The sequence below is a fragment of the Tigriopus californicus genome, chromosome 10, assembly GCF_007210705.1.
Source record: "Tigriopus californicus strain San Diego chromosome 10, Tcal_SD_v2.1, whole genome shotgun sequence".
Lineage (NCBI taxonomy): Eukaryota > Metazoa > Arthropoda > Copepoda > Harpacticoida > Harpacticidae > Tigriopus > Tigriopus californicus.
The window spans coordinates 3,063,975-3,081,914 of record NC_081449.1 but is presented as its reverse complement, the minus strand read 5'-3'; the positions used below and the strand labels follow the sequence as shown (position 1 = coordinate 3,081,914).

General features: G+C 41.7%; 4 protein-coding genes across 8 annotated transcripts; 3 read left to right on the top strand and 1 right to left on the bottom strand.

The window, feature by feature from the left end:
* Window positions 1–1,933: 1,933 nt before the first annotated feature.
* On the top strand, window positions 1,934–4,810 carry LOC131889138 (major facilitator superfamily domain-containing protein 6-like). 2 transcript variants are annotated; one of them, XM_059238154.1, is made up of 5 exons: window positions 1,936–2,012; window positions 2,645–2,824; window positions 2,925–3,247; window positions 3,922–4,226; window positions 4,297–4,810. In XM_059238154.1, the coding sequence occupies exons 2-5, from the start codon at window positions 2,807–2,809 to the stop codon at window positions 4,512–4,514; spliced, it is 864 nt and encodes a 287-aa protein (XP_059094137.1). In that variant the 5' UTR covers window positions 1,936–2,012; window positions 2,645–2,806; the 3' UTR covers window positions 4,515–4,810. The 2 variants fall into 2 exon arrangements, with proteins under 2 accessions (XP_059094136.1, XP_059094137.1); XM_059238153.1 differs by having other exon boundaries at window positions 1,934–2,824.
* A 2,891-nt stretch (window positions 4,811–7,701) lies between these two features.
* Window positions 7,702–11,814, top strand: LOC131889140 (uncharacterized). Of its 4 annotated transcripts, none has more exons than XM_059238159.1 (4): window positions 7,702–7,934; window positions 9,623–9,870; window positions 10,674–10,832; window positions 10,903–11,814. In XM_059238159.1, the coding sequence occupies exons 2-4, from the start codon at window positions 9,682–9,684 to the stop codon at window positions 11,680–11,682; spliced, it is 1,128 nt and encodes a 375-aa protein (XP_059094142.1). In that variant the 5' UTR covers window positions 7,702–7,934; window positions 9,623–9,681; the 3' UTR covers window positions 11,683–11,814. The 4 variants fall into 4 exon arrangements, with proteins under 4 accessions (XP_059094142.1, XP_059094141.1, XP_059094140.1 ...); XM_059238158.1 differs by having other exon boundaries at window positions 7,702–7,993; XM_059238157.1 differs by having other exon boundaries at window positions 7,707–7,821.
* On the bottom strand, window positions 11,628–16,882 carry LOC131889139 (carboxypeptidase B-like). Its single transcript, XM_059238156.1, has 8 exons — window positions 16,566–16,882; window positions 16,282–16,484; window positions 16,005–16,168; window positions 13,330–13,539; window positions 12,408–12,602; window positions 12,179–12,334; window positions 12,028–12,106; window positions 11,628–11,961 (listed from the first exon to the last, which is right to left on the bottom strand). The coding sequence occupies exons 1-8, from the start codon at window positions 16,812–16,814 to the stop codon at window positions 11,811–11,813; spliced, it is 1,407 nt and encodes a 468-aa protein (XP_059094139.1). The 5' UTR covers window positions 16,815–16,882; the 3' UTR covers window positions 11,628–11,810.
* Window positions 14,419–16,204, top strand: LOC131889142 (uncharacterized). Its single transcript, XM_059238162.1, has 3 exons — window positions 14,419–14,624; window positions 14,689–14,929; window positions 15,719–16,204. Exons 1-3 carry the CDS (start codon window positions 14,501–14,503, stop codon window positions 15,792–15,794), a joined length of 441 nt encoding a protein of 146 aa, XP_059094145.1. The 5' UTR covers window positions 14,419–14,500; the 3' UTR covers window positions 15,795–16,204.
* Window positions 16,883–17,940: the final 1,058 nt, after the last annotated feature.

Here is a 17,940-nt window from a genome sequence, read left to right as displayed (position 1 = left end):
CAAAAGTAATGCCTGATCTGTTATGGGTTATGAATTACCTATCAAGATAAAGAATTGCTATTTAAATGCAATTAAATCTTGATTACTGTAGCCAAATAACCAGAATCCATTTAGTACTGCAATCACGATCAACTTCCTTTCAATAACCTTATACGTGTAATTCTGTGTCTATTGGCTAATGAAGGGTTCTTATCCGTACTTGATTCTCACAACTCTCATGTTATCCTATTTGCGAATGACCCTGAGATTTGAAAACTATGGCTTCCTGCGCAAACTGCTTCTTTGCTGGGATTGAAAAGCGTCAAGCACTACCTTAAGATGGTTTATCGCACAACAATAATTCTTATGCTTCTATCATACAACAATCATCCGGGTCAATCGTCTCTTACTCCATGGTTGACATTCGAAAGAATTTACATGTTGATCCCGGCCTCTTAGTCCCTCTGTTTTTCGTATGATCTAAACAAACCAAAGATAATTTACATCATATCCTTAGATAGTATTAAAAAATGGAAATTGTAAAATGGTGGGCATTTAACGGATAAACAGCAACCCCAGTTCTTTGTCAATTGCTCAAAGACTGTTACTTATATCATAGGAGAAATAACTTATTCAATTCATAACATATTTGATCCGTTTCATAGTAAGCCTTTAATTCCTTTATACAAAAGCAATATCGGAGAAACCATCAAACCAACCACGTTCAAGTTACCTCGAAAATCTAAACTAAAATAGGATAAGCAACACAACTTGAAGCTCTTTTATAGCATTTGTTTGGAGTGCTTGTGTCATTCAGCCAGTGTTTCGTCATACAATGGCTTCATATCAGTTCAGTGGGGAAAATAGAACGATCTGGGGGCATTTCTATAACAGAAAACGTCATGGTATTCTCAAGCAACTGCATCCAAGTAATGATTGATTGAATGAATGAATCCATCGCTGCTTTTAATGATTGTCTTGAAAGTGACTCACAAGGATGTCACAGATCCATTAAATAACAATGCAGGATAGAATTTATATTTCGCCCTCAATCTGACAGGTAAATTACTATACAGCAATTACGGAATCCATGTCTGGAGCGAGGACTATTTTCTGTCTTTCGTAGCGTGCGAGTGCCAGTAAACTACCGCCGATTCCTGTTTGTTCCACTAATAAAATGCTCTGAGAGGTTGGAGTCCATAGTCAAAAACAAAGCGATATCTTCAGCCGAAATCAGATTGGAATACAAAACTAGGTAATAACAGAGGTCAGGACGAACCATAAGATCAGATGGAAAAGGAAAAAAAATATTCGCAGTAGCATAGAGTACTTAATGAAGGAAGTACTCTATGGAAACACAACATCCTCTACATTTGAGACTAGCAACCGAACTGTATCTAAAAAGGATTTTTATTTACACTTTAACAAAGCAGGTTGAGCTAATTGTTCATAGTTCTTGGAAACTAAAGAAGTGACAAAGAAAGAACATGTATATTGAAAGGGCCCCATTGAGTTTTCAACAAGGCATCAAATGCACCTCTTTATTTGCAGTGGAAGACCATGTGGTCTTTTAGTTTAGCCTAAAGCATGCTGTCATTGGCTAAGGACCTAAGGTCTTCCTGTTTGGAATGGATTAGTTTAAAAATGTTATGGGGTGACAAGAAGGCGATTGATCCCGGATCCTGAGAGCACATCTCTTGCTTACTTTCAAAATGAATCAAAATTGGTTTTAAAACGGCATCAAAGTCTCAAAATATATGGAACACGTTCTTTCGACCCCATAGCGCAAGCTGAAGACAATTCTAAATCCACTTTTGCTTTATATTGAAATTTAGAGACATTAAAGGCGAATGCTCTTTTACTACTAGGATGGCAACCATGACCCTCTGATCCTGGCACCACCTATTGGTCAACTTCTAAATCTTGCCCGTCAGCTGTGCCTTATCAGGGTCCAATGTCCATTTCTGTTTTCACTCTCATTGCCTTATTATTATGCTTAGTGTTATATTTTTCGTCATCTTTTGCCCTATTGGGTACGTTGGAGCTATAGTTACGTTTTTTCGTTGCTAGCCTGATTGTGAAAATTTCATCACCTTGATTATTCATTTGCACCAAGTCCTTCCTACGTTCAGGGGATGATTTGACTTAAATATTTCAAGCATTCAATTCGAATCCTGTGCAAAAGAGAATTACCGCTCGAAGAATTTTACTAGTGCTCTTGTCAATAGGTGTTTTGGTGAAGGGTTGACTCATCTTCTTAATGTTTGAACCCGGCGAAGATGCTCAGTCGGTCTCAATTCATGTATCGGTTCTGAGTTCTTTAACCATGTCCGAACAAGAGCAGAAGCCCACACTCTCCACCTGGCAATGGTTTGTCAACGATTTAACCAATGTCAAATTGGTTTGGGTCAAACTAATTTTTTTTCTTCAATCGGCGGGGTTGGTGGTTCTATTCCCATATTTGTCTATCCACATGAAATCCATGGGGTTTTCTTTGGAGGATACCGCTTGGGTCACGTCAGCAATGCCTATTGCCGACATCTTGGCTCCTCCATTGGCTGGGATCATCGCTGATAAAATGGGCAACTTCAGGGTGTTCATGTGCATCATCACGTTTCTCAATGGAGCTTCAAGTTTGGTTCTTCTCTTGATACCTCGATTGCAGGACTCTTCGTTGGTTGAAGATGTGGCTTTGAACATCACACTGGGTTCTACTGACATCTCCAGTTCCAATGCGGATTGGACAACCAGCTTTTGGTCTTACTTGGCATCTCGAGGAGTATTGGATGTCTTCAGGGCGTCATCCTTGACCCTCTTCGAAGGAGCAATGTCTTCTATTATTCGAGTAAGTTAAGTGAGACTCTTTGAATGATTATCAAATCATCTCTTTGAATGATTATCAAATCATCCCTTAGTTGCAGCTTTTGAAAATACGTGTCATGCAGGAACATGGGGGAGACTATGGACTCCAGAAGGTCTTTGGAACATTGGGGTCGATTCTGTTCGGACCTTTGGCAGGTCTTGTGATTGACCTTGGATCAAAAGTGGTTGGAACGGAGGATTACAGTTTCGCATTCTACCTGTATTTTGGCCTTCGTGCTGCCGCTGCCATGGTCATGTTAAAGCTGAGCTTGACCTTCAGACGTGGGGAAAGGAAGGTCTTGACCAATGCATGGGCGGTGTTACACAACCTGGACGTTATCTCCTACTTGGTGGCCTTTTTTGTTCTTGGTGTCTTATGGGGTTATTTAGAAAACTACCTGTTTTGGTAAGTAACAACATTATTTGTTTGAATGAATGCAATGTACCCATAATCGTGAACTTAAAACATAATCAGACGATTACTTTTAGTACATAAGTCCTTTCCACTTCGTATCTTCGTTCGCTCAAAAGCGAGAATGACGCGCTTAATTTCAAAATGGATTTAAACTAGAAATAATTGTTGCCAATGTTCAAGTTGTTTGCCTTATCTTAGAAAATGACGTACACTAAAGTGCGAGTAATTCCACGACCAAATATGTCTTAGGTTTGATAAAAAGCAAAATTAATTTTTCAATAATGCTTTCAAAACTTTCTTCCGAATTTGGCCCCAAGTTTCACTTCCAAACACATTCTTTTCTTTTCTGCCTGCAACACTGATTTTTTTCAATTTCTTTGGTGTCTTTTTATTTGTTCATGAAGAATGTTTATGAAAAGGCAAAACTTGGCAATGTTCATGGTCTTTAGCACAAGCATTTTTGGGGACACTGTTCCTTGTCAATTATCTGCAACAAAAAAGCACATGTCCAATGGCTGTCAGATGCTATCATCACAAGTGCCTCACAAAACTACCATAGCTCAAATGGTTTTTTAATTTATTTTAAATGACTGGCCAAAAAGCAATAACGTAAATGTAACATTATCATAATTTACTCTTTCATCTTTCTCTTTCTGTTCAACCAGGCATTTGTCGGATTTGGGAGTCAAGAAAATTATGATGGGTGTGTCCTTGGGCGCGGCTGCCCTCATCGGACTTCCGCTGTCCCTGTTCTCTAAACGTCTACTCCAATTCTTTGGCCACAACTGGATCGTTCTTATGGCTTTGATTGTTTACGTTATTCGTCTCACCACCTACTCTGTGACACTCAACCCGCATATCATTGTGGCCTTGGAGTGTCTGAAACCATTGTCACATTCACTAATCATGATATCTGTGTTCAACTTCATCATGTCGGTCACGCCCAAAGAGATCACCCCGACCATGAATTGTGAGTCCTATTCTCATACTACAATATTCCGATGAAATGGAACCCTGAATTTGGACCCTTTCTATTCCAGCTATTTTTGGAGCGGCCTACTTTGGTGTTGGCCGTGGTCTGGGTGGGTTGATTGGAGGGTTCCTCATGGAAAACTATGGAACCTTGCCAACCTTCAAGTCTTTTGCGGTCATGGCCGGGGTCGCCACCTTTCTTTACTCGCTTGTGACTTTTTGGATCAAGATACGGAACCGTGTTTCTTACTCTGAGGTGCCTCTCAGAAACACGTTGCCGACATAAATATTTCTTTTTTACGATTTTTCCGAGTCAAATTTGGAACATAGGTACTTTGTATCTATAACGCAATTTGCTTTCAATGCCAAGGGATTTGCAAACAATTTGGAATCGTAAATTGACTTTCCTGTTTCATGATCTTTATGATCTGCATGCACAATAATGTATATCTAGACTTTGAAAGTTAACCAAAAAAAACTTTGTTCAACATTAGTTTTATTTGTGACCCAAAAAACGAGTCTTGTTTATTCCCAAAAATCTATAGCAGAAAATTGAAAAAAAAGAACCAAAATCGTAATGCATTACTTGCAAAATTTAAATCATTGCTAAATGAAAAAAATCACAAGATCAGAGTTGCCAAATATCGATTACAAATTTAAAGCGTTTCATTAATAATGTTAGATTTATACGACGTGTCAAAAACAAGCATGAAACAGATTGTCACACAATACAAACAGGAACATTGTGGATATGAGAGTGCTCTCGTATTGTGAGAGGTTAGAAAGGTTGGGACTGTACAGTACTCAGAGAAGGTACGAAAGGTATCTGATACTGTACGTCTTCAAAAGCATTCATGAGCTTTGTCCCAACCCAGGATTTAGGGACAATTGGAGTGACCGCCGAGGCTTAACGTGCGTTTTGAGAGCACCTTCAAGCCCTCGAGAATCCAGACTAGTTAAAACAATAAAGTCCAACTTTCTTCTTTCTCGGGCTCCTTCAATGTTTAATTTGCTTCCCTTCAATATTCGTAGGGAAAACGTACAGGCCTTGTTGATCCGGTTGAATATTTCAAGTCAAACTTGGACAAGGTTTTGACTAAAATTCACCATCAACCTTACATTCAAGGGCTAGACCGATCAGTCAACTCTAATTCATTGGTTGATCAAATAATATTCATAAATAAAATTAAGTAGATTGAATAAATTTCTCGTCTTGAACGGCAGGTATTCCAATCCCAGCAGCGGTAAGGAAGTCCGCAAAAACGTCAAAGACATATTGATTTCACATTACACTTCATACTTAAAATTGAACCTAAGCATGCTTTGTTGAAAATCGAGGGAAAAATCACAAAGCTCATGATTACGTTGGCATTCTCCATCAGTCAATGGACGTCATCAATGAGCATCTGAAAAACATCCAATTCCTTGAGAGCAGCGAATTGTTCGTCTGTCCAGAAAGAAAAAGGAGTAAACAAGCACCACGGCTCTTTGCTCTCAACCGAAGGACAACTCATTCCATTCAAATTGTCCCTTGTCGTCAATCATTTCCAACGTAAATTCATAGATACAACATAATGCACGTGTGGGCAAACAAACATGTGCCCATAACAACACAAAAAGCGAAAAAGTTGCGCCCGATGGATGGCTAAAATCACGCCATGAAAGAAAATGAAATGCACGATAATGAGATGCTTTTAAATTCATCTCTTGCAATCTCTTGCGTGCAATCCTCTCAAGTCTCAGCACCTTTTAGAGAATGACTCATTATCTAACTGTCGTATCTGATGCTCAGCGAATATCAATCTATCTTATAGAGACAAACCTTTTTGACTTGATGTTTCCTGAGACAAACACATTTATCAGCTACAAGCTCTTGTAGATGTGGAAAGTCCTCGTTCCTTCAAAATTTCCGAGATAGATAGATCTGGAACCAGTTGCCAATTCCATCACTTTCCAATCCTTGGTATTTACACAAATGGTTGACCCCATACGATATCTTGTCTTAAAGCTCAGCATGAATATCCCCACTAATGCTCTGCTATACACACATAATATAAAAGTCTTATCCCTTGAACGGAACATGACAAATGTCGTTAGTGTATCTTTGAGCACAAGTTCTGACTTACAACACCTCGGAGCAGCTGCTCCGTGATTCTAATGTCACCATCTCATTCACATCCACCTACGTTTTGAGCTGTACCAAATCCTGCACAATGGAAGAAAATGGTGCGGAAGCTGCTAACCAAGCAAGTCAGGAGCCACTATGGTTTGCTCGGCCGTTTGTGCGCGTGATGGTGTGTGAGTTTTTCTTTGGCTAACGATCGAAACGGTGTCGGTTACGGGGGCTATTGGTCTCTTGGCAGGAACGTACCAAAATGAGATGGCAACTTTGGACGGGCAATGCATAAGGTCCCCGATGTGGTTGTTGATGATGAAGTCCAGAGGTCTGGTTTGTGTACTTTAATTAATGAAAATACTCGCATCCAGCTGCTAAGCCATCAACCAACCAACCAACCAACCGACCGTCCATTTACCTGGGATGATGATTCTTCGGGTGAAGGGAAAGAGTTAGAATTATCCTTTCATCCTCATCATTTTATTTTTAGGCACGTGCACGGACGACGGCTCCCTACTTAGCTGTCACCAAGAGGGTGGGCTTCTCTTCTTGTCCAGGAACCATCCTCCCTATCATTCCAAAAGTCTCTAGTGTACATATCCAGGTAATGGTAATACTAATAAGCAACAGACTCGGGTAGCATTTCATCGGGTACCTTTTTCAGGGCAGGCAGGTGGTTGGTTCAAACCAGATGCAGATCTGCGAATTGATAAATGATCTCGAACGTTTTCTCTGTACGGTACACTGTACATAAAATATTGTTGAAATATGTACCTCAAGGGCCACAATCCTGACGAACCTTATCGATGAGCTTGAAAGTGTAAAGCCCAATCAGAGCGATGTGAGAGGTGTTTTTGAGCAGATGAGCAGGAGGGGTTCGTTCTTGCAACCATCTGCCCCGCCCATGGACCAAACTGACATTTAAAGCAAGCAGACCTCTACATCAAAGGACTTAAGGTTGAGTGAGGAAAAAATACAATACTTCCCAAAAACTGACAAGAGTGACTACCATGAAATTTATTACGTTAATAAAAATCGTTCAACTGATAAGGGGATGATTTGATACTGATCCGTGGGTAAAGATGTCTACTCTCGACAATTGCAGTCCGGAGAGAATGAGAGAGCGTGTTATCCAATTGAGGATAAACAGACGGCTGTATGTAGTAGCACACTATCCTTTTAAACATCCCTCATCCCCCATGAATCCCAGGGTTCCTACTTTTCTACCACGATATATGGTAGATCAAGATGTAAGAAAACACACTGAACCCTCGACAACAGACATTATTACTTGTTCCACAAAAATTGTGCCAAAATTATCTTTCTCCAGGAATCCTTACTCAGAGTACAGAAAGTTAGCAACCCTGAGTGGCTTACCAAAATATCGAGCTCGCCGTTCATTTTCCGTGGGTGAATATGTTGAATTGCGGATCCTCTCTCGAGCGTAGGGCTAAAGTCACGGACATTATGAACGGTAGTAAGTAAGTGTACTGAATGAAAGCACATTCACATCGCCCTCATCAGTTGGAAAATTCCCGTTGAAGCGAGCATCCCTCATTCTCTTCCGCATAGTTCAAGCTCATCTCATTAGTGAGTGAACCAGAACTACTCTTGAACCGGATATTGTGTTAACAAACTGCTTCCTCTTGGTAAGAGCCTTCGTTTAGGAACTACATATTTGGAGAGGAAGATTGGGAAGTAAATAAGTTGTCACCCATGACGATCCCTGGAGTTTCTTCAAGCTAGATCTTTTGTATCTCAGCTGTGCCATTTGATCTCCTTTGTCACCAAGTTCTCGAGTCTTGACACATGTAACATGTTCTACTCCGCCCCAATTCAATAGGCCAATAGAGTCCTTTCTTGAGCTTGAAGAAGAGACATACACTAGAGTTTGAAGGTGAATGAAGGGACGTTCCCAGAGAGTGAACAATTTGAACATGGGGACATGCCGTGGTTTGTAATTAAGTGAGCAGATGGACTTGACATTACCTTTCGAGAGGGTCGACCTGGTGGCCTATTGGATGCATATAAAAAAGTAGAATGCCTGAATCCGAAATGTTCTGCAAGCCTTGGCAAAAGAGGGGCAGATGAAGTGAGCTTGAACTTTACTCCCTCGAGCTCTATGAGTTTGGGAGACAGCAGACATGATGACCCCAACGGATTGTCCCAACTCAATGCTCAACGATCGGTTGTCCCAAGTATTAGACATACAGGACTAGTAGTGAACGATCAAAACAATTTTGTTTGAATCGAATCCAACTACTTTGGTAAAGTTTGAAAGGAATTTAGATAAACAATTTGAACCATATCCTCCGAAAATATAAGTAAATAAACAGTAGGTTTGTGAAATGACTAAAGCATGTTGATATGCTGTTCACAAATCAAGTGTTTTTGAGAGACTTATAAATTGGAATCTTTCATAAGAAATCATGCTTTTATTCACCGTCTAAAACTTCCAGTGTTATGATACTCGTCAATGGGTCTTCCATTCTATCACGTTAAGCCTTGTCCAAACCATCCCTAGTAAAGAGACAAAATCCCCCCAAGTTCCACGTGAAGCGAAAGCTCTGTGTAGCTTTGAGTCTCTTTTGCCGTTGGTCGCTCCTCTCTTGGGGGTATCCACAGCCAAGAGCTGCAAGCCAAGAGCTGGGCCGAAGCACACACGTACACACTGGATCATTGAAAGCCACGGAGCTCAGACATTCAGTTTCAGTTGCTAATATAACAGGGACATGCTTACATCTCGGAGGGCGAGCAAATAAGTGTACCACTCGTTGCGAGTGTTGACTGGTGAGTTCAGATACTAGGGAAGCATCTGGTTTGACGGCTTTGCTCTGGATGTGACCGATTTGACACTCGAGTGCTATTAGGAGCTCCGTATCTGGCTCTTCTATGACAGGATTTTGACTTCTTCTTGACATGATGAATGTATGTGTGTTCGTTGACCATCCATCCGCTCTCCTGACCACATGTCACATCGTTCGTGGATTGGGATCGTCTGGAGAAGTGAAACAATATGTTTGGCCAACGGTCTGTGTACACATTTCCATTCAGACTCTCGAAACGCTCAATGGGAAACCACAACGAACAAAAGAACCTTTTCTATTCAAATTGGTCCGCGTGTGTCAGGATTCGAGATCGTACCAGTCGTTTACGTTGTATTTCCGTACAATCCGCCATATCAGATGTCATCCGTGTTTCTATTGAAGCACGAAATTCCGATCTACTTCAATGAGACATCCATCTAGTCTCTCTTTTTTTCATTTCATTTAATCCAGCTGAGCAAACAAGTCGGGAATTCCACGTGGGACACGATCAAAAGGATTGGAAGGCAACGATGAAAACCGCCAGGGCCAAGATTAAGGCCAAGCCAACGGCTGCTATCAACTGCTCTCCACTTCGAAGACGTGTTTTTGTACCCAATCAAATGGGGGCCACCAAGAAGCCCGCCTCGGATTTCTTCCCCGGTTTTGGACTGCATTTCAAAAGCTCGGGAGTTCGTCGAGTTCTCGCACAGTATTCGCAAGTAAGTTGGAAGTGACACGGTTTTTTTGAGGATTTGCATGTATTTTAGCCTGCAGAGCTGGGCGTGGGCAGTGAAAAAGTGAGCTTCATTATCCGGGATTTCAACCTTAAAAAGTATCCCTTTTATGCACACTTACGGCAAGGAGGCATTTGTTGTAATAAGTAGTCAGATAGGCGAGAGAAGAGCGAGATCATAGAACAAGTACAAGTAAAACGGAATTCATTTCGAAACCAAGTCGTAACGAGTAATCGATATTTTTGCTCCACGAGTGCAGCGCAAGTGTGCTGTTTTAGAAACAAATGTGTTTCCCATTTGCCCTTGTCATATCAAGGGAGTTACCATTGCTATGATAGAGCCAAGATTATTGAATCATTTGCCGATGTTGTCAGTCTCTTTTGATCTTTTGTTCGCCTCAGACCGATCAGTCTGCTCTACCGCTCTTTCAGCAAGTTGGTAAGCCCTCCCAAATCACCTTTATACCTCGCTCACGTGTCACCTGAAAGAAGCCCACCTTTTATGAAGCTCGCTTCAAGGGCATCAGCCAGAACATGGGTGCAAATTTGAGAACGTGTTGCGATGTCGAGATATTTGAGTTTTCAAGAATCAGTTCTGTTCATGAATGAGGCTCGGCTCGTTTTATCACCCGGGTCAATATTTAGCGCAGATTTCCGTTATCAGCTTAGCTTGAATGTTGGGTCGATAGCGGGTTGTCATCGAGAGAATCGATTATTTTTTTAGTAGAGAGGGGGAAGAAAAGGTGGGGAAAAGCAGACCGTTATAATGATCCCCTATGACAATTGCAGATGGAAGCCGAGGCCATGTCTATGAAGCAACGATACATCGAGACCAAGCAGAAATATCGAGCACTCCGAGACATGATGAAGGATCAGAGGATCAAATCCCGGGAACTTATGGTCCAATGTGCCTTGAAATTGCAGGACAAGGAGAGAGAAGTCCGCGAGGTACACACACCGAGGTTTTTGTACTCATCACGATGATTGAGAAAGAAATGTCGTATGTGTCTTGTTCCAGATCCAAAGGACCAAAGATGAAGATCTCAATCGGATTGCGCGGGAATTGACGCTTCTCAGGTCGAATTTGTTGCGTGAGCAGAAGCGACTTCAGCAGAATATGAGAACCAAAGACTTGACGATCGCCCGGCAAACCAAAGAAATCGCACTTTTGAAGGCCAGGAATGACGAATTGGAGCGATTTGCGGCCAAAACGGCCGAAGTTGTCCGTGACGATATGGACACGCCCAGTTCGATTGAAAGTGACGATTCGCCTAATTCAAGTTTCTCCATGCCCAAATTCGTGATCAAGCCCAAGGAAGAGTTCGATGCCAAGGCGAGTTTGCCGCCCCCACCTGCTTTACCACGCCCTCCCACAGTGACCCGGCGGGTTCGATTCCAGTCGGCAGACGAGGCGTTTCTATCCACTCCGAAACCAGATTTGCCCAGAAAAGTGTTCAAGACCAAATCCGACGAGGGCCAAACGAGCAATAGTCCCAAGGACAGTGGACGAGAAACGGATTCCTCGGAATATTCTGATAAACATTCACCTCCAAATATGACAGCCCGTGATTCGAGGTTCTCCCAATTCATCGAAGAATCGGGAATGAATCAGAAAGCCATTATGTCTCCCAGTTGGCTTTTAACCAATCACAAACACTTCCGAAAGCCGAGTGAAGTGAAATCCAGGGACAAGATCCGGACAGTTGTCTCGGATCTGACCGTTTTAGAAGAGCATCAGTTCAATAACGCCAATGGGAAAGTGACCAAAGTCATGTATTGGTCTGAACCCTACCTGTAACCATGACATGCCGTTCTCAATTATGTCGTTGCCGTACATTTATATATGCTTAAATATGCCTGATTGTTATCCCATCATTGTCTAGTCGAGATATCAAAGAAACAAGGATCATGCTCCTCGATTACCAATCAACCGTTGTTTCGCTTTGCTTCCTCCATTAAAGACGGATCGTCGCCCAATGGGTGATTCCTCGCCACTTCAGCCACCACTCCCATTGCAGCAAACATCTCCTCGCCAACGCTTCTGATTTGACTTGCCGGGAGAACAAACCTCCTCTTGCTACGAAAAGAAGGGCAAAGAAGATGCAAACCAATTGGTAGAACGGGCCCATCTTGCTTGGCTTACCCATGTGACCCAGGCAGCTCTATTGTGGCAGCGTAAGGAATGAGGGCTCTGGCCTTGGCAAAGTCATCACTAGCCCCACCTATGCAAAGAAAAGCAGAATATCTCGTTGATAAGACGGAAAAAGGAATCGACTTGATGATGTAGCACGTACCTGCAGGATAAAGTAAAGCGCCTGCTGATCCGACTTTGTAGCGCCGACCAGAGGTGCGGAATATGGCATCAGCGGCTTTCTTGCCCAACGACACCATTTTGTCGTTGTCCACGGGTAGTTGTGTCTTGTAGCCCCACGAGGTTAACCAATATTGACCTTTCAGAGGAAGACTGGTTTATTTGGTGCTATTTGATCAATTCGTGTTACAATAATAGTTTGACCAACTTACCAGCGCTATGCAAGGACAGTGCAACTCGGACGTTCTTTTTGACTGAGAGTAACTTTTTAGAGGCAGCCCGGACCTCGGGTTCGGAATTGGCCTTTGTGCCCTTAAAATTGTCTTTGCATGCATCATTGGAAGCTCCAATGCCAAATCCAATAACATCCCAGTTTCGGTTCAGGTCCACTCCATAGCAAGACTCACCTGAAGGATGCAATGGGCAAATTAAATGTCTCAACCAAATCATGGACATTCAAGTGTGGGACTATTTATACGCACCTAAAACGTTACCAGATTGTGGAATTCGTTTTTTTTTGCAATAATCAATTACGATAGACATAACGAAGATTACAAAACGTTCTTCTTTTCAGCACCCCTCCTTACAACGTACTTGATTTTCACAATGAACAGTTTTGCTTGAAATATCCCAAGAATATTCGTTCAAATTCCATGTTATAACAAAAATGGACAAAGAGGAGTGTTTCCATACCAATTTGTTTCAAACATCAAGCATGCCTATCATTAAAGTGAAGGTTCATCAAATATTTGAAGGAAGCCCCAATCAACAATACCTTTTCATATTGCATTACATAACCGATAAAAAATCATCCCCAGATATCCTATGACATTCCGAGACAACAAAACCTAGAAAGGAGGTTTCCCAAATAAACACAAGAATGAAGTTTAGAAGATAAACGATTGCCCTCGAGTATCGCATCATTGTAAAATTTGTAATTGCCCATCACCAAGATAAGAAATAAGGACTGCTGATAAGTGATGGCTATGCATGACTGACCTTCGTATGTACATATAGCTAATGGCGGAGCATGGAAGCTTAAATCGATTCACCCTCTTTCAGAACGACGTTACACCAATATCCACTAACTAGTAGTAATCTTAAGATACCCAGCCACTTGTATGTGAATATTACCTTTGGGAGGGGGCGCCCTGTTCTTTCGCCACATTCTGTCCGTTTCGTGACTGTATTCATATCCATCTGGATTAGAAATGGGCATAAAATACCAATCTACACCCACGATCCTTTGATCTTGTTGATACGGCTCCTTGCGGAACTCCTCCGCAATCCGGTCAATCAGAAAGAGAGCCGTAATGGGAGAGATCCACTCGCGGGCATGGATACCTAAATGCAAACAAGATCAGACAAGGATATCGATTACTGCGTATAAACAAAGACTTTCCATTTGCGTTCTATCCTGCCCACGTACTCGAATGAAGTATGTATGGGAATACAGAGAACGAATGACACTGAACTTTCTAGACAGTGACCCACATTCTGGGATCACTGCCAACTTTGATCAGCTCTGGATTGAGGCTATGTAATGGCTGGTAATGTAGATCGTTAAGGTTATTCAAGGCTTTTCCTTGAATAATATTGGCGCAGTTTTATATTACAGTTCTTCTTAAACGAATTCGACGCACAAGACATTGATTCACGAGCATATTAAGGTAAACTTCTGTCAAGTCCAAATCTGGCCTTTTTCAACTCGCAAACTTTCATAACAAAGAACAGCGCATAAAAACTCCAAAAAAGGCGGCCGGCAAAGACTGCTTTCAAGTCGTCAAAGATGGGCTTACGTGTTTCGAATGAAAACATCGTAACCATCAATTGTAACTACGTAGACCAATATTTCATGGAAATATGTAACATAAGTTGTGAAACCAATTGGTGGTGTGTGATTTTAATTAAAGTGGTGCTAAGAATAAGAGCACTGATTTTGTGCAAATAGCTTTTTATGAGCCTATTGGGCATTATCGTTGAAAACTTGGAAATGTACATGGGGATTAAAGTCTCAAATCCATGTAAGTAAAAGCTTACATGATTAGCAGAAATAAAGACCGTGAGGCAAATTGTACAATTATAATCCAAGGTCGTAATTTGCTACGGTTAATTCGTGAAAGATTAGTTCACGGGAAGGAAATGCACTTTTAGGGATTTCCGACTTATCATTCAATGACCATCTATGAACGCCGGTCCCTAGTTGACTCCTCAATGGACTATCCCAGTTCATATTGAGTTCCCCAAGATCAAGCTCGTTCACTATCAAGTGGAAATTTGGACTTTTGTCATTTTCTCAGGATTAATGATGTCTACCTCGGTCGTTTTGGGAGAGGACCAAGAAGACAACCAACCATTTTATTGGCCTAAACAATTGGCAGATTGCCACAACATCACGTTGCTGAAGCGCATGAACTTTGATGATTGGGGTAAGTAATCAGTATAACCGTTTTGCAAAGTGTATCTTCTCAATGAAAGTGTCTGTTTTGACAGAGAATGAGCATTACGGCCATTTACGGCAAGTGATGCCCAAATACCAACTCTGTCTACTAGCAACTAAACGCGGATGCAAGGACACGATTCCCGAACCTTTGGATGTGGCCATAATGTTAGTGATCTTCCTTGTCCTCGCTGCTTGCTTGCTTTACTTTGCTTTCTTCAAGCGGGAGGTCCGTCCCAAGATGGGAATTATGTCGTTTTTCACCGAAAGAAACGAATGCAGTCGAAGTGTCAGGTGAGGAGATTGGACTTTCAATCAGAACCCCTGTTTTGATACATGACTGCTCAGAATTTGCCTAACATGTCGCGAAGACCGAAAAATTTTGCCCACATTTCTGCACCAGCAGGCGGGAATTTGATTTTCTCGTTTTAAGCACTCTCTATTTTTTGGTTTGTGCTTCAATGGACACGAAAAGCGACTTTCGCAGCATGATAATTCTTTCTCGTTTGAATTAAAGCGTGTCATCAAAACGCCACTCTTCATTTTTTTGTTTTACTAGGGGATTTAATGTCACACGCTAACAAACTTGAGATGAATCGGCGATCGCACTTTTTTGTTGATATTTATTGAAGAAAATTATAAAAAAACGTTCAAATAAATTGTCGCGTTGTCAGGTGGTTATGACCATTTTGGGCAAAATTATTTATATTATGCAAAAAGCTAATTCAATGACATGGAAAAACACAAACAACAAAGATTTCTTTGCCATTTCGACTTTATTCACGCATCATTCTTTTCACCTTCACGCAAAGAAATGAAGAAAAAAAACACAACAAGTGCTATATTCTGTTCCATGGAAAACATTAATAGAGATCGGACTTGAAATTTGATTACATGTAGAGCAGTATTCGAGCGGTTTTTTCGTAACCGGTTTTCTTCTTTGAAAAGTACAGACCATCCACACTGAGGAAAGCCTATTACCCATTGTAATTCTCTTCGATTTCTGCTCAACGTGCAAATCACTTTCAAATCCGAGCTCTACTCATTAACCTCAACGTCTACTTTATTCTCATTGCCTTTCAGAACCATGCAATCACCCAATGACGACGGGTCAATTACTGGACCCCTAATCAACCATAGCATGCCATCCTCAAAGTGAAAGAAGCTGGATGCTCCTCCTGGCTACAAGGAACTAAAAGAGTCAGCCAAACCCATTCAACAAGCTAGGAACACCATTCCCGAGGAGCATTTGCCCACCTATGCTGAAGCCGTGCTCATTTCCATGCCTCCCAAGGCTTAGACCAAATCTTTTATGGCCATCAATTTGAGGCACAATTCAATATAAGCCCAAAAAAAACCTCTACCCTACCTGCGTCGATCCAAACAGCTCGGGTGTCCTGGCCCATGGGAGAGTTGCCAATGGTGGTCAAGATGAGGCTTCGATTTTCGTGGGTGGCACCCACTCGCTCATTCCGAACCACACCTGGGTTCTCTTTCTCTATGGTATTCAAATGATTGACTATCTCCTGAAATCTGAGAAACACAACAGCATAAAAGTGACATACGGTAGTTATGAGTTTGGGCAATTTGTTCTACCCATTGACTCTCTATCATGTACGCATATATAGAGAGAGCCCTTTGTCTACCTTGGATATTTGTTATAGTTGAATTTTGAAGAGATGGGGATTGCATTTCGTGATTCTGGTTGTTTTTCCGATAAGAGGAGCTCTCTCATGGATTGAGATTCTACTTCAAAAGGGATCTGGCTTTGGTGTAGCTCATGTACCAAACCATTCCGTTCCTCGTGGTGCTGGCACAAAAAATCGTGAGAGCCTTCACTCAGATCGACCTGGGATTTTCAAGGGATTGGGACAGAGTTGAATTAACCCTTGGGTTCTGGTTTCGTGAACCACTAGAGAAAACCCCTTACCTGTAGGCTCTGGCAATGTGCTTGTTCCTTGGCCAAGACACGATTGAATTCGTCAATATCACGTTCATTGGCGACCTTTAAATTGACAAGATAATGATTGTCGTAGGATATCCGATCTTGCGTTTTGCCCAGAATCACTGTCAGGGCCAAAATCAATGGCCTCAACATGTTCCTCAGATAGGAATGTTTGACAGTGAAATCGAGCAATTTATCCTCACCTGACGTGGTCACAGTGGTGTCAAGACACATGTGCTTCAGGCCAATAGGGACACATGTGTGAAGGTGAGAGTAACTCTTTCTAGCCTGAAACACCAAGATTTCCAGAAGCGACGGACAAGACAAGATTTGCCTGTATAAGCGATGATTACTGCATTGCAAGTCTCTTTATTTACAGAAGTATTTAGACATATCATTAAGACGAGGTCTTCATGATATTGAGGTAGGTGAGTTTGATATTACAAATGGGTACTTTCTATCAAAGCTTTTTCGCTCAGACGATTCTAATATAGCACCTTTAGTTTCAGAAGCTATTGCCATTAATTGCTCAAAGGGTCGATTTCTTGCTAAGAGTGNACTCAAGGACCCACGAGCCCTGCCAAAGTGGGACCAAAGATTTCCGTGGGGCAAGATTCTTTGGCCACTTCCAGTGATGATTTTTGCTCGGCTCACTCCTGTACGGCCAAGGCGGATGAATGTCTATCAAAGCTTTTTCGCTCAGACGATTCTAATATAGCACCTTTAGTTTCAGAAGCTATTGCCATTAATTGCTCAAAGGGTCGATTTCTTGCTAAGAGTGGCATTTAAAGAGTCAAATTTGCCACAAAGGCAATTGGGTTTTGTATTTATTCAGTCAGTGTGATCAAGTGATGGTTAAGCTAACATATGTTTTCACTTGTTTCACCATTAGACCTATATTACTTATGCCTTTAAAAAAAAGCCACGGATTGTATCTTGGATTTATGTTCTGAGTCAGGCAATAGGCAAAATTCTTTAGATGGAGTTAGCCTAGAGGGCTCTGAGTTAGCCTAAAGAAAGAGAGAGAGGGCAGAAGTCGCAGAAGTGCTGCATTTCCTGGGTTGGCTTTCCTCACACTAACCTCTTTGGCCTCTTTGGATTGGACTTGCCACCTACTTGCATTTATCAAGTTTTAACAATGCGACTGGCTTCTAAAACTGTGCCTATTCATACTTTTAACCATTATTGCTCCTAGCTGGGTTGTCAGCCTGAGCCAAATATTTATTTCAGTCTCGAAGGACCATAAGCCATTTCTTGGAAGCCATGCATCATCCTCAAAAATGTCCCATTGGAGCCACATCAAAATACCAAATGGAAAGTTTGCACCTGTCACTTTTCCATATACACATCCCAACCAAGC